Source organism: Paramisgurnus dabryanus, chromosome 8 (genome assembly GCF_030506205.2).
Source record: "Paramisgurnus dabryanus chromosome 8, PD_genome_1.1, whole genome shotgun sequence".
Classification (NCBI taxonomy): Eukaryota; Metazoa; Chordata; class Actinopteri; order Cypriniformes; family Cobitidae; genus Paramisgurnus; species Paramisgurnus dabryanus.
In genome coordinates this window covers 32,680,169-32,696,050 of record NC_133344.1, presented here as the reverse complement: position 1 = coordinate 32,696,050, position 15,882 = coordinate 32,680,169, and the positions used below count along the sequence as shown (strand labels likewise).

At 38.8% G+C, this 15,882-nt stretch overlaps 1 protein-coding gene across 2 annotated transcripts in view; it reads left to right on the top strand.

The window, feature by feature from the left end:
* npas1 (neuronal PAS domain protein 1) overlaps positions 1-9,835 on the top strand; it is a 49,135-nt gene extending 39,300 nt beyond the window's left edge. For both annotated transcript variants that reach the window (XM_065281578.1, XM_065281579.1), the window contains exons 6-12: positions 3,940-4,114; positions 4,306-4,418; positions 4,500-4,696; positions 5,231-5,337; positions 5,600-5,747; positions 7,167-7,279; positions 7,605-9,835. In XM_065281578.1, the coding sequence (XP_065137650.1) occupies positions 3,940-4,114; positions 4,306-4,418; positions 4,500-4,696; positions 5,231-5,337; positions 5,600-5,747; positions 7,167-7,279; positions 7,605-8,566 (1,815 nt within the window). In that variant the 3' untranslated portion in view covers positions 8,567-9,835. The remainder of the gene's footprint in view (positions 1-3,939; positions 4,115-4,305; positions 4,419-4,499; positions 4,697-5,230; positions 5,338-5,599; positions 5,748-7,166; positions 7,280-7,604) is intronic.
* The last annotated feature ends 6,047 nt before the right edge of the window (positions 9,836-15,882 follow it).

Genomic DNA, 15,882 nt, shown 5'->3' with positions numbered 1-15,882 from the left:
CGGCCAGCGGAAAATCCTTTAAAATCCCTCCGTAAATGGATCTAATCCCATAATAAATGGCTGTGTCCCACAGACAAGGGTGTTAGGGAGAAACCGGCCTTTTATCAAGATGGAATGAAATCTGACCCACACAGATTAGTTTTTATAGATCGAGAGGTCACGTGAATGCAAATCCTACCTGTTTTTCATTCTTACTAGTAAGGTACTAGTTAAGTATTTATTAAAGGAGTAGTTCTGTCAATGAACTGTATTCTTTGGAATACAAAAAGAGCTGCATTTTATCAGATAATTAATGTTTAGTTTTATATGAAATACAATTTATTATACAAGTTTTTTTTAATCTTTGTTTTGTTTCTGACACCAAGTTTCTATATATGGTTCAGAACACTTCAGGGCTGTCACAATATCAAAAGAACCCATGATAACGAATTATATTACAATATATCTTAAACAATATCTTTAGAGGTGTAAAACAATACTATCATTCAAATTCATCTTTAGTCTTGTTTACTTTTTATTTTTGGCCAAGTAATTTTTTATACAGTAGGGAGGCAGAAAGAGAGTTTGTGGCTCGTAAAGAAAAATTTTAAATGGCTGCTAAATAGGGGATTATCACGCTTCTGTGTTTCGTGGGCGGGACTTATCAACTTTGTGCATGTTTACTTCCGGCGCAGTTAGGTTAGGTATCTAAAATCCTGTTAGGCAGTGGTGGAATGTAAGTTTACGAAGTACAAATACTTTGTTACCGTATTTAAGTACATTTTCCACGTATTTGTACTATACTTAAGTAGAATTTATAGTGCATACTTTTGACTTTTACCCTTGTTTTCAAATTATCTGTACTTTTACTTTACAACATTTCTACAACCTCATCATTCCTTTACATACCTATCCTAACAACTTTTCAGTTCAATCTGGACCAGCAGAACTGGCATTATGATCCACTGGAAGTGGATGTGCACAAAGATCACTGAAACAATCATTGTAAACAATCCGCTATTGTTTACAATATTATCATATCTGTAGTATTAACACAACATTGATAATAATAACACAGTTTTGTTAATATTGTCCACTGTAAAACATTTCTGTAGAAATTACAGTATTTCTGGCAGCTGGTTGCCAATAACTTACTGTAGATTTTAATTTATGTTATTTACTGGCAACAGTTTGTTCAAAGTTAAATGAACGTGAAACATTTTCAGTCTTTATCTTCTACAGTAAGTTACTGGCAACCAGCTGCATAATTACAGCAAATTTTAAGTACACTGTAAACATTTCTGTTGCACTTAAACTTTTAAGTTGAATCAACTTGAATATACAATTTATTTCAACTTTCTTGACTAATTGAGGGGTTGCTATAAATAAATGTAAATGATTATTTATAGCAACTCCTCACCAGTTAAGAAAGTTGAAATTAATGTTAATTTTAAGTGTGTCGCACACAGAAACTTTAACAGTGTATGGTGCGGTAAGTAACCATGTACAGGTATATAGTTGCATTTACATTTAGACATTTAGGAGACACTTTTATCCAAAGCAGTTTAGAAACGTGTAACAGCAAAGTTATTCATAATATATTATAGTGTGGTATGGTATAGCATAGCATAGCATGGTATATAAAATAGTATAGTATAGACCGGGGTTCTCCATCCTTTTTGTGAGCAAGGGCTACCACAATGGATAAAACAGTTCTGGATGGCTACTTTTTGTATATATAGTCTACTCAAAAGTTTTACTTGTTGATTTTCTTTTCTTTTATTTGTTGATATTTTATCATTGTTTAATACATAATAAAAGCCAATATTATAAAAATATGTAATAAAATGTGCTTTGGCGGACAACTTACATACTCTGTGCGGGCAACCTGGTGCCCGCGGGAACCATGTTGGAGACCACTGGTATAGATAATTTAATAAGACGCACATGCATTGTCGACATTATCCGCCTGGCCCAAAGTTGCAGCCATGTTACAGCAGCAAAGTCCTTGATTAATACGCCAAAATGAGAATATTGTTCATAGCCATATCTGCATAGAAAATAACAACTTTTAATATAATACATGATGTAACTACAAAGAAGTCAAGTTTTAAATAGGAAAAATATTAAAACTCTTTGGTTATTTTTGAGCGTGATGCTAATGGTGTAATCACATTCAATTGATTATGCTAAGCTATGCTAAAAGTGGTAACGCCAGACCCAGAGATCGGGTGAATGGATTAAAAACTGTAAAAATCAAATGTCTAACTCTACGGGAGCTGGAAAATGAGCATATTTTCAAAAAAAGCGGAATTTCCCTTTAACTTTTGATCTGTGCTTATTTACCGGTCTGACTAGCGACAACAAATACCTTGTGGAAAAAAGTTTAGTTTTCAAAAGAGGAGTGGCAGTAAACATGGATCACTGCTGTTGTTACTGATTTGCAGAAGTGTACCGGAAGTTAAGTTTGGGCCACAAATTTTTTTTGTTTTTATTGTGGCCGCTAAAACCATCTATAATTTCATGACACCATATCATATTTAAGGGCTCTTTATAGTTGTGAGTAAGTCCTATGGTGTAGCCTCGACGCCGTACAGTAGGTTTTCATATATACATCCAGGTTGACGTGTAAACACACATGCAGACTGCTAGTAGAAAGTATCCATGCGTGTAACAACAGTACCATTAAAACAGACGAAGAATTGGTGATTGGCCAGTAAACCCTCTGAAGAAGAAGAAGCAGCAGCCACAGTTTGTTGTGTAAGATTTTAAAAAATTTGCTGTGATGGAGGTAAAAGGACAGCGATTATTGTTGCAGCTTGATTTGATCACTCCTCAACTTGACCCATCTTTAGTTTTTACCGTCGTTAGCAGAAATACGTATGATGATCTGATGGGAGGGTTCTAGCGGACCAATCACAGCGCTTGCGGTACGCATAGAATGGACGAGTTGTCCGGCAACGCAGAGCTACGTATAGCCTACGCATAGCTTACAAAACCTACGCACGACTATAAATTGCACTTTAGTCAATGTTTTCTTAAAATTGCCTAGGAGAAAAAAAAGAGAAACAAAAAGACAATATAGTTACAAGTTTAAAAATATTATATATTGTACTGGGAAATAAATCTGGATTGGGAAAATTCTGATAAGAAGTTTTTGAGTTGATAATAATATCTTCAATATTGACTTTGAGCTCAGATTTGCCAAGTCTGAAATCATGTTTGTGACTGTTGAGATCACTTTTAAAACTCCAGATGAGACATTTGTGATATATGTTGATCTTTATCTCAGAAGAAATATTATTTAGTGTAGTATAGTAAAGCATTTGGGTATTTTTTGCTGTCATTGGAGTTCGATAGAGCCGGTCTGCCATCCACTGCAGTTGTATAGAAAGCAGAAAAGTAAAACTTGAATGGATTCTGCTTTTGTGCTCCAGAAAAGAAAGTAACACAGGTTTTAAGTGACATGAGGGTGAATAAATGTTAACAGAAGTTTCATTCTTTTTAATAATCTTATTGATTTTGATATTGTTTTTTATGTTGTATGCCTTGTGTGATAGGCTAGACATGACAGTCAGTTTGTATATTTTATGAAGCTCATCTTTTCAGAGTTTCTTATATATTTTTTGTAATGTGCAGAAGATAGAATATTTAGTGTAGGTCATGCTGCGCTGAAATTAATGTTTTATGTGTAGTGTTGCTTTTATCTCTCTCTCTCTCTGATGTTTGCTTTGGATTGATCGTGTGTGTGTATATGTGTGTGTTTGTACACTGGCGCATTACAAATGTAGTAAGGTCTATATAAATGATTTTATGTTCTTCAAGGTCTCTCATTGGTTGTTAGCCAATATGTAGTGATCCTGTGTCATGTTTTTATATATGCACTGCACTCCTGTATCCTATGACTGTTATTGTATTGATCTATCTTTCATGTGTATTAATGTGCTATTACGTGCACAGGTTGAGTTGACTGGTAGCAGTGTGTTCGATTACATCCACCCTGCGGATCATGTCGAAATGGCTGAGCGTCTTGGCATTAGGCCACACCTCCGGGCGGAGGCGGGATGTCAAACGTCCCACGAGAGTGCTTCAAGCTCCGCCTCCACATCTTCACTGGCAGGAACTCCAGAACCAGGTAACACATCATCAGAAGTCCACGGCTCTATTCATGAATGCACTGGATAATTTTCCCATAAAACTTGTTTTTTAGATGGATCGATAAACATGATATTGTAACAAATATAAATGCATGACGCCAATTGTTTTTTATTTGTTGTTCAGTTCTTGTCAGCATATTTTTTCAAATCTCTATATTTTGTCCTGTAGCACCGTCCAGTCCCTGTTCTCCGGTCAGTGAACTGTCAGAACGCGGCTTCTTCATCCGGATGAAATCCACCCTTACCAAACGCGGCCTCCATGTTAAATCCTCCGGTTATAAAGTGAGTCCTGTGACATACACCATTAGCAAAGGATATCTATTTTGCGTAATGAGTTAAACTGCTCATTTTATTCCTCATCAGGTGATTCATGTAACAGGTCGAATTCGCTGTCGGCCCGCCCTCGTGCCAGGCTCCTCCCGCCCCCTGCATCGACCAATGGGGTTAGTCGCTCTGGCTCACACGCTTCCGCCCTCCACACTTAATGAGGTGCGCATGGAAAGTCAAATGTTTGTGTTTCGAGTCAACATGGACTTACAAGTCACCTACTGTGAAAACAGGTAACTTTCCAGCATGCCTTTAAGTATCTGTAGTACTTTAATATTTAAAGGTGCAGTGTGTAGATTTTAGCGACATCTAGCAGTGAGATCGTGAATTGCAACCAGTCCATCGTTTACCGAAAAATGCATAGAGAAGCTACGGTAGCCACCACAGGACAAACATGTTGTCGTCTAAATCAAAATACAGTAGTGACAAAATGCGCTTTGTAAAGCAGTTTGTCTGTTTAGGGCTACTGTAGAAACATGGCGGCACAAAATTGCGACTTCCATGTAAGGGGACCGCGGTGTGTGTAGATAAAAACGTCTCATTCTAAGGTTATAAAAGCAATACAGTTCATAATGTAAGGTCTTTATACACCACTGATAATATAGTTATGGATATTATATTGCATTTCAGTCAAAAGATCCTTCTAAAAGTTACACACTGCACCTTTAATATACGTATATAATCCTTCACACTGGCCGTCCTTATTGTTGAACCCTGAACGTTATGTTTAGACAAAGCCTTTAACACTGTTTTTGTGCATCTTGCAGGATTTCCGAGTATATGGACCTCAGTCCAGCAGATGTGGTTGGACAAACTTGCTATCACTTCATTCATGCAGAAGATCTGGACACCGTCAGGCAAAGTCACGAAGACTGTAAGTCTGTCAGGGTATTATATTCTGCATAGTATCTAAAAATGGTGATACAAGAGAAGCTGTCAGGGACTGTACATTAAACCATGTTTATTTTGAACTGAATAATTAAAAAAGATCATAGAGTAGTCCAAATTTGCTGTTTACATTTTTAAAACAGCACCCCCTACCCATATAAACAAATTGTGTATTGGACTTTTTAAAGCTATTTGTGTTTTGAATTTGATAAGCTCCTTACATTTATGTCTTACATTTTTCTCCGTAGTGCTGCGTAAGGGGCAAGTTGTCACAGGGTATTATCGCTGGCTGCAGAGGCGAGGGGGATATCTTTGGATTCAGTCCTGCGCAACCGTGTCCATCAACCACAAAGCGCCCCACGAGCGAAACGTCATCTGGGTCAACTATGTACTCAGGTCAGACTCACTGACCTCAGCTGATCTCGCGTGCTTGTGTTTTGAATTGTTGTGCTACAGTATAAAACATGTTAATTCACTTTTAAAGGTTGTCGTCAGCGCTCTTCGTCTCGTCCCCGTGTTTTAATCTTTGCTACACGACCAGGAGTCAGAAAAATTGGCTGAATTTCAGTGATAATTGGACTAGTGATATATAATTACACCAAATGGATGTCAACATTTTCTGGCTGAATGGTGTTTTAGTTAATTAGTTTTGTAATTACGATAGCTAATTAACTTCTATAGCACCCTGCTGGAGACATGTTCATTCAGAAGGGCTTTTTTGGAAAGGGGTGTCACAAATGTGTACCTCTCGCTTCACTGGAGCTCTGTTTCAAAACCTAATGAGATGCCCTGTTGCCTAAACTCTAAAAGATCCTGGGTCGTTCTTTTAACCAATGGTTGGGTCAAATATGTACAAACCCAATCACTGGTTAAAATTAACATTATTTGTCCCAAACAATCCCGCATTTCAAATTAAGACAACCCAGCATTGGTTAATTTAAACCCTAATGGCTCTTTTCCATTGCATAGTACCCTACGGTTTAGGTCGGGTCACCTCATTTAAGTTGCGTTTAATCATATATGCAGATGGGCGCGTCACGAATGTGCCGCCACAAACTGGTATGGTGTTCTTGGTTGTCAAAGCACAGATGACAACAGGTTTACTCGAGACAGCGCAAGCTACCATGAAGGTAAAGCTAATCTTTTACATTATAGCGATGACGCTGGCAGTGATGATTTTTTCGCGTCATGTTTTGGTTATCAGCTTGGCTCGTTTGGAACCCCAACCTAGGTGGTACTAAAAAAGTATCGGGTACTGTGTACTGCACCCAGTGGAAAAGCCCCCAAAATTAAGCCGACCCGACCCAAACCATGGGGTACTATGCAATGGAAAAGCACCATAAGGTTGAGTTTGTCCACATTTACCCAATCATGGGTTGTTGCTCAGAAGCTTGCAACCCCAAGGTTGTGGGTTCAATTCCCAGGGAACACATACATCAAATGCAACATTTAGTTGCTTGCATAAATTAAATGTAAATTTTGTAATGCATGCTGGGATAGCCTTCTCCTATGGAGGCATGCAATGCTGCCCAAACTCAGTGTCATATCTAGCCTTCACGATATTAAGATGACTTAAAATGCTGTCTTTCTAGGTTTGGGGATTATACAGGTAAAAATGCAAGCCTATTTAAGAGCTGGCAGACCTTCTATTGTGTGATTTAATTGTAATAAATCATTAAGAAACATTATGTAAAGCAGCGTAATGTTTATAGTTAAGTTTCTATGTAACACTGATGCAAGGTTTAGCATTTAAATGATTAAATGCGTAAAACTCTCGAAGGAGAAGCGCTTACTCTCTTTGATCTGTATTTTCAGTCGACCGGAGCTGGCAGACATGCCTCTGGACTTATTACAACTCCCAGAAAGCCTGAGGGCAGAGCGGCTTCAAGTAAGCTCCTCCCCACGCCACCATTCTCCAAAGGCACAAGGTATGTACCAAAGCCAGAGGATCTCAAGGTTTTTTGGGTCGCCATCCATTTTTTAGGTAAAGAAGGTTTTTGGGACAACTAAAACGTAATTGTGAACTCCCTTAAGTCATCTATTAAGTCATTAAAAAAGCAATATAATATATACTCTGGGGCTGTATATTATAGTCATTTTTATTATCAACCCTGTCACGTCTGGTGCCATGTTAAAATGCAGTAAAGCACCTTCTCAAGTTAAAAGTAACTTGGTTTTCTCCCAGGATTGAGAACTTGATCTACATGATCTACAGCTAAAACCATTTAAAGTTCACTCATACGTTTTCTTCAGGTTCCACAGTCACACAGACCTTAAAAGGCAATCCGGCCAGGGCCGAACCAGACCGTAAAGCGAAGGAAACCTACGCCCACTCTGTTTCTAGCCAATCAGAGGAGAACCGAAAGAGACCACTCCATACTGACTCTGACAACGGTCCTCCAGAGACCAGGAGGCGTGTTGAGGTTTTCCGTCGGAGAGAGGACAGCCCATGTACCTCATCGGACCAAGCCAGTGACAGCGAGGAGGAGGAGGAAGAGAGAGAAAGTCAATGGAACCATCCCCCTAGCAGCAAACATGTGAAGAATGAGGATGGGTCTCCCAAACAAGGCAACGGTACCAATGCGGCAGGTAAAATCCATAACGGTCGTGCCGTGATCCAGCATCTAAAGAGTGTGGTAGCCAGTTCAGCATCAAATATCAAGACTGAACAGGAAGTAATGGGAGCCAGTCATGGGGGGCGATGGAGCCAGCCCCCATCCAACACACATGCGCCAAGTGGAGGAACCAATGGAAGCAGTCCGCCCTCCCAGCCTCCAACAGAAGCTCCACCCAAGTCTCTGTTCAACCCACCCTCCCCGACTCTGTCTCCACCCATTTCCGCCTCGCCCCTTCTCAGAGATGATCGGTCCATTCACGGAGGACGCGCTCCGGACTTCGAGTTACTCCAGAGACTGACTGCGAGTGGAGCGGCGGGACGTGTGCTTTTTCACCCTCTTGCTCTCGGACCCCAAGGGCCTCAGAGTCTTTACGCCCCCAGCACCATTCGCTACGCCCCGCCTGAGATGCCTACGGGCCACGCTGAAGGTCATCGCTCAGATCACATGGCCAAAACTCCAGCTTTCTTTCCTCACCTGCAAAGGATCACGTCTCTGCCACCCTTCAGTGGCTTCTCTCCGACCGAACCAGCGTTCCCTCCGACTCTTCCTTTCTGTATGAACGGACTGAGGGGTGCGGCTGGAATGGAAGAGGACTGAGAGATTGAAAGAGAGAGAAAGAGTTGGTGCTATTAAATAAGAAAATAACACTACAAATGGGACTAGAGGAGAACTTGAGGCTTGCCAGTCTTCCCAGAATCCTCACTGGTCTCTGTTTATTTGTCTTCCTCTCTCTAGACAAGCAGTTAAAGCCATACTGAACATATGAAGGACATCATGCAATTACACATTGTCCTGGGCCCTCTATGGTACTTATTTGGCCCAGGCGTGCGTCCCTTGAATCGAAACAATGCAATTATGGACCATCAGCATGGTGGGCAATTGCCAAAAACAGATATTCCTAATGAGAAAGCACAGCCGAGGTCCCCTTACAGGGACCGTACCGATACTGAAAACTTTTGAACACTATATAATTTTCATTTTTTGTAAAAAATTATAAAAAGGACAATTGTCTTTAAACATATGAAAGAATCACTTGAAAAGAAAACTCATTCCAGGTCATAGCCATATATAGACGACACTGAATTTAGAGACTTCATACATGCAAAGGCTCCAAAATACTCCAGAAGTCATGAGCGGAAATCATGGACTAACCTTCTTGTAATTTGGGACTTGTTGGGTTTGGGGTGATTATGTGTGTCTTTTTGTCATATGTCACGTCCAAGCACTTATGATATATTGTTGCAGACACTTAGCACTTCAACCTGTATTCTTCTTCTTCTACTGTAAAGCCACATGAATGAAGTTTACAGCGTTTGTGGCAGAACCAGCGAAGCATGGAGAACACTGTCATGTGTTATATAAAGGTGCAATCTTTAATGTTCAAATCAAATCTCAAATATGTGAATGTCATGCAAACTGTCCTCACGCAAACTTACCAGTGCACTGTAAAAAATAATGCAGCATGAAGGTAAAACAACTTGGTTTGGAAATCAATTCAACCTACTATTTATAAAGTTGAAAACTAAATATAAAAACAAGTTAAAATTGTGTAACTTAATGTCACTACAGTACTTTATCCCAGTCTTTTACCCTGATTTGCAGTGGCTAAAATGGAATATATTAGGAATGCACCAATATTTCATTCAATAATTGGTATCGGTTGATAGTTTAAGGGTGTGCACACCAAAGCTTTTAAATGCGGATGAAAATGGGGGGTGGACACTGACTGCCATCTTTCTTTAGCTGAGGACTTTGGTTGCTGTGATACTTCTTTGTTTATCAATCGCGTTGTATGATGGGTTGCTTGGTTTTAGTGATGAAATGATTCATTCAATTTACTCAATTTTTTAAAGGTAAGTGGTTGCAATCAATTTATTTAAGCTATACATTTAAACAAAAAAAATTAGTAAAGTAAAATAAAATAAAAAAACGTTTGTTTAAATGTAGCCTAAATAAATTGATTGCAACCACTTACCTTAAAAAAATTGAGTAAATTGAATGAATAATTTTTTTCAGTGTTTCAACTCTCGCATTGAGCGCGGAAAAACGCTGAGCGCTGGCTTTCAGTGTGAAAAAAAGCCAGCTGCTGGCTTTTTTGATAAATGCCAAGCTTCCATTGGAATCAATTGAAAACATATGCCAGCCACCGGCGTAAAAACTTTGATGTTCATGCCCCTCTTAAAAGCAGTTGATAGTCATGGCGAATATATCCTGTCAATCAGAAGAGAACAGGAAAATGCAATACATTTGAGCTTTGTGTATAGAAAATGTAAAGAATCATCGTTAGATGAATGCTTAATGTTAATGGTCATTATACGAAAGAATAACATTGAGAAAATTTAATCTTCAGAATTGAATTAATGCAAGTTAATATAACCACCAAACTATTGGCATCAGTATTGGCAGATATCAGTCGGTTATCGGTATCGATGGGAAAATTTACTATCGGTGAATCTCTGGAAGGTATCCTTTAGAATTTGGAAAGTCAGAGATGACAGATTTCACCAAAAATCACAGTATATGATGGGCAAAGACTTTACAGGAAAGCTCAAGAAATAAAAACGGGGTGTTTCCGTGTGTGTTTGTCTGGTTTTAAACAACTTTATTTGAGGTGGGTGTTCTGATTTTAATGAAATCCAACTTTTCCTCAGATGTAACTTTAAGGATTGTACCTTTAATTGAACACTTTCAGTTTATTTTCTGCTTTTACATCTCAAATTTGCTATTTTAACGGTAAATTTGGAACCTAACAGTACATGTTTATATGTTTTCAATGACTCACATAAAGTTGAGGAGATGAAAAACAAAGTGAACCATGAAAGCAACAGAAAGCAATCCAGCATCACTTGTGAAAACAAAACAACTTTATGCATCAGGTGTTTCGGACCATAAAAATTATATCAATTTCTGATGAAACCACACTGAAGAGAACACAATGCAATTGCATTTATGATCACAAAACCTCATTGCTTCATCATGTGCACATATTCCAAGTTTTTTGTTGTGTATGTTTGTGTGTTTTTCTGGCCATGCAGTATTATCATATATAAGTGGGTTTTAGTAGCACTAAATGATGTGAGATGGTCTTTTTATTTCTATTTGTGATTGCGGGTGAACGTGTAAATAATCGAGAGAGAGAGAGAGAGAGAGTAAGAGTCAATCCAGAGGCATCACCTCATGAGCCGATGTCCTCTTGACTTGAACCACTGTGAATCTAACTTCTTCATGATGAGAGGTTTGTAGAAATACAGCATCATGAGCATTAAATGAAAACGATACACTGTAAAAATGATTATTATGATAATCCAAACCACAACAATAAACTCTATTACAATAATGGAGCATTTGTTTGTGTAATCTGTCATTTATCTCCAGTGATTTTTTTATTTACATTTTTTTACTGTATTTTTGCATTTCACATGCATTTTTTTATTAATGTGTGATTTTTGAAATTGACAATATGCTGGGCACCTTCGTTTAAGGTATGAGTCATAATAGTCGGCTAGTAGATTCATCGAATACTTGGTTTTTATTATGTTGTATTTATTGTTTTATTGTTATATGTCTATGTGTTGTTTTTAATATGTTTTAATACAAGCCATGTGCAAAATCATCCTTCAACACCGTTGCTGAATATTTTCAATATTGGAGATAGTCTCATTACTACGGTTTAAAATCGCCTTGGTTTCCGAACTTAGCAGCTATGTGTCTGAATCTGCCAAATGTGGCATCTATTTAGATATATACAGTGGTAAGAAAAAGTATGCGAACCCCTAGGCATGAACTGGTTTTCTACAGTGATTTGCCATAAAATGTGATCTCATCCTCATCTAGGTAACAGCAATTGACAAACACAATGTGCATAAGCTGACAACAAACAAATAAGTTTAGTTTCCTTGTGTCTTTAAAAAAAAAACCTCCATTAAACATTCAGAGTGCTGGAGAAAAATTTAAGTGAACTCATAGACTTTTTACTTTAATGAATGCTAATTTGTGTCAGAAACTGGCAAATTAATACATTATTAATAAAATGAGTTTAAAGGTGTGGTTTAGTGCTACTTTGATTGATAAAAGACACTCAAACATTTTAAGATTGCTGTCCTTAAGAAGCATCAGCTCTTATGACCCATACCTCTCCAAAGATATCTGATCAAGAGTTGTTGCCTCAATAAGGCTGAAAAGGGAAACAAAACAATCTCAAAATGTTTAGACATTCATCAGTCGACAGTTAGACAAATTGTCTATATTTAATACTGTAGCTACTCTTCCTACAAGTGAGCGCAGAGCCAAGATGACTTCTAAGGCACAACGCAGAATACTCAGTGAAGTCAAGAAGAACCCAGGAGCAAGGCTTTGAACCGGTTCATGGAACGAAAAAGAAAACCAGAAACTTTTGATGTTTTGCAAGGAAAAGAAACGTAACCAAAAACTTTCAAAAAATATATGTTCGGGAACAGAAACGTTTATTTAAAATAAAGGGTTTTTTTCGTTCTTTGACAAGATTTCTGTGCAAATACTCGATGAATATCACTTCCGGTCGTCGTTGACTCATCGGAGAAATGAGAAGTTTGCCACCAGCAAGTAGCCTACTCAAGCCTAAGTCTCTAAAGCTCAATCATAAGAGGGAAATATTGTAGGCTGTCAAGTATTTTAAGATGTTTGTTTTTTATAGTAATTAGTGGTATAACGGATCGCAGTTTATACGTGATCCATATAGATCACGATGCACCGTTCTGCTCGCATGCATTTCGCGGATTAATATGTAAATTTAAATAGGGTGAAAGTTGATCATTTGCACGTGTTTCGAAGGCTTGCAAATGTTAACACTTAAGTGATTTTAAACAATTTAACCGCTAAAAGACACTAAAGTGAGCAATTTTCTGTACGCACATGCGGTTGAATGTGTCCGGTCCAACTTCGCCCTTCAAAGATCATAACTCTTGATGTATAAATTTGAGAGGGAGTTGCGGTACTGTGTCTCATACTGTAGTCCCTTAAAATACATTTGGTGAATAAAGCAGTGAACAACAACGTAATTTTGACTTTATGTGGAGCGTTTATGCTGCACCTCCTTCCCGTAGCGGCGCTTGAAATTCGTCCTCCGTCTGTGTGTGTGCGCACATTTAAGTGCACTCAACAAATGTAGACATGTCAGAATTACAGTTATGCCGCTTTGTGTGTTGTCAGCTTATACACATTGTGTTTGTCTATTGTTGTGACTTACATTTTATGGCAAATCACTGTAGAAAACCAGTTCATTCCTAGGGGTTCACATACATTTTATTGCCACTGTATCTATGGTCTGAGGTGGTGCGAAAGAGTGGAGGCATGGACTTAAGTGAGGATAGTGTGGATTAAAGGGAACTTAAAGGGTAACAATTAATAAAAGGAGACAAGGGACAAACCATTATTTAAAACAGCAATTTCTCTGGATTTACAAATCCTTGGGAACTTTTGGGATAATGTAAGTACACAATTAAACACATTAAATACATCACACTTTTTTGTATGCACCAAATGTGCCAAAGTTTGTGTAAGTGTGAACCACGAAGTTTTGGGAACTATAGGTGCGAAGAATTTGAATTAGTGACATGAATTAAATATTTCGTCTTTTTCACACAAGCTATCGTAAGGCCTCCAAAATGTTGAATATTTAAGGTTGTATGGGCTACTTTATATATTTAAACAATTCTGGTCTCTGTACATTTTTATTATATACAGTAAAGTCATACTGAACCACATCGGTTAAGAACGACATGAATGACAAAAAGTCAGTTTTGGGGGGAAATACTTCTTTATGTATCAGTTTAAACCACAAAGTCGAAAAACAAACACCAGTTGCAGGCTTATAAACATTTGAAGTCCAGCGTTTGCCTCGAATCGTGTAAAGGGAATTGCTTTTGGACTGAAAAAGCGAACGTTCGAAAGGGATTAACAAGCTATTATCTAGTGTAAATTTTGCAATCCACACCGGCCCGTGTTAACAAGTTCAAAAGAAGAGTGAAATAAAGAAAAGATGAAAGATAATGGATCGGATTGATGTGATAAGCCGCTCCTACATCGTCTCCCTCTGGGAACACATGTAAGCTACCCGAAACTGTCAACTCTTCCTCTCCGCTCCAAATAAAGTCTTTTGAGTGGCGTTCATCATAATCCGTGTACAGATTTATAACTCTCTGTCCGTGTCTTTGAAGCGAAGTCGGTAAGCGGTCCGCCATCAGTAATAGGCCGCAGGGTCGAGACAAAGGCAGACGTTGTGATTGAAACGCGGAGCGTGCTGCTAGCGGTGATGTTGTGTTGTTTCAGGAAACCCAAGGGAGGGGCTCTGACATTGAAGACGGGTTAAAACCTGTTTTACATTCAAGTGGCAGGCCTCAGTTCATTAGTGTGAAGATCATTCCCTCTTGACGAGTAAAGGAATTGCATACTAAAGCAGCCGAGTTGTTGGGAAGAAAAAGGCGAATGGCCGGACCGTGTGCGTGTGCATACAATAGCTCGAAGTTTCTCCTCTAAAATACCCTCCACGCCCGTCTCTCAGGATGAGACTGACATATAAAGAAGAATTATTCAGATTTTATAGGCGTAGTACGGGAAACCGATGAGGTTTTAGTGATCTTAAGTTACACAAACACAAAATCAACCTGCAGTTGTGTGTTACTCAGTTTATGTAACACAGGTGCGTGAAGTCTGGCTGGCAGGGATGCGTGTTTGGGTAGGCTACTGTGCCCTTTAGCCGTGTGTCTGCCCCTGCAAACGCCCTGAATGTGAAACAGAGCAGCGCACACTTAGGGAGAAACAGACAGACCGCGGGCCAACTGCACTGAGACACGCCCGGAATCAGTAACTAACAAACTGCACCAAAACACCACAGAATGAGGAGTTTTAAAATAGGATAGATAAGAACGAGGAATTTCTGACTTACTTATTTCTTGATTTTTGTATTGCAGTGTCAGGGATGAACTACACAGACTTGCTTATCTATTAACAAGCTACTTTGTGGCAACAAGTGGGGGTGAGCGGGGCACAAACTAACACAGGGTTCATTGTATCACAGCTATTTTACATAACCGAGCAAACTGTGCTCTCAAACGCTGCCGTCTCACTTAACTTTCAAATAACACTACAACTTGAATCGATGCTCGTGGTTGTGTTAGTGGCGTGGCCATGCTCGGTGGCTTCAGTGTGTCATCGAGCCACCCTTTTAACCCCGCCCAAATAATCCTGAACACAGAATAAGGAAAAAATGTACTAACATTAGGAACAATTGTCGGAAATGACTTTTTCCTGGTCTTTAAAGTGATAGTTTGGATAAAATTAAATTATCCCATTATTTACTCACCCTCAAGTCATCCGAGTTACATACATCCATTCTTTTTCATACGAACACATATTCAGATATTTTTGAAAATGTCCTAGCTTTTATAATGGATGAATATAGGGTCCAGGGGCCTCATTTATCAACAGTGCGTAGAAAATGATTTATCAAACGTGCACACGTGGTTCGTACACACATTAGCAGTAATCCTTGATGATAAATCGAATTTGTTCTTAAGCACCATGCTCGTGCACGTTCATGGTCATCTGCATTCCGAAACGCCTCCAATGAACCATATATGGTGAAAACAACTCCCTTTATAAGTCACGTGGTTGTGCTTTTTCCCTCACCGTAATAATGGTAAAGAGAGCGAAAAAGAGGAACTTTACAGACAAAGAAATCGAGTTTCCTAATAACACATCCTGTTTGGTTCACTAAGTGCGGGAGGAATGACTAACACAAGAAAACAAATTTGCCGAGGACAGACAACGACAGAACTTTCCACCTTGGACAGCCGCATATAACCAGCATTATCGGCCCGATCTTTGAAAACGTGCTCCCGGTGGAATGGATGATTTGCCAAGTCTTCCAATTACGC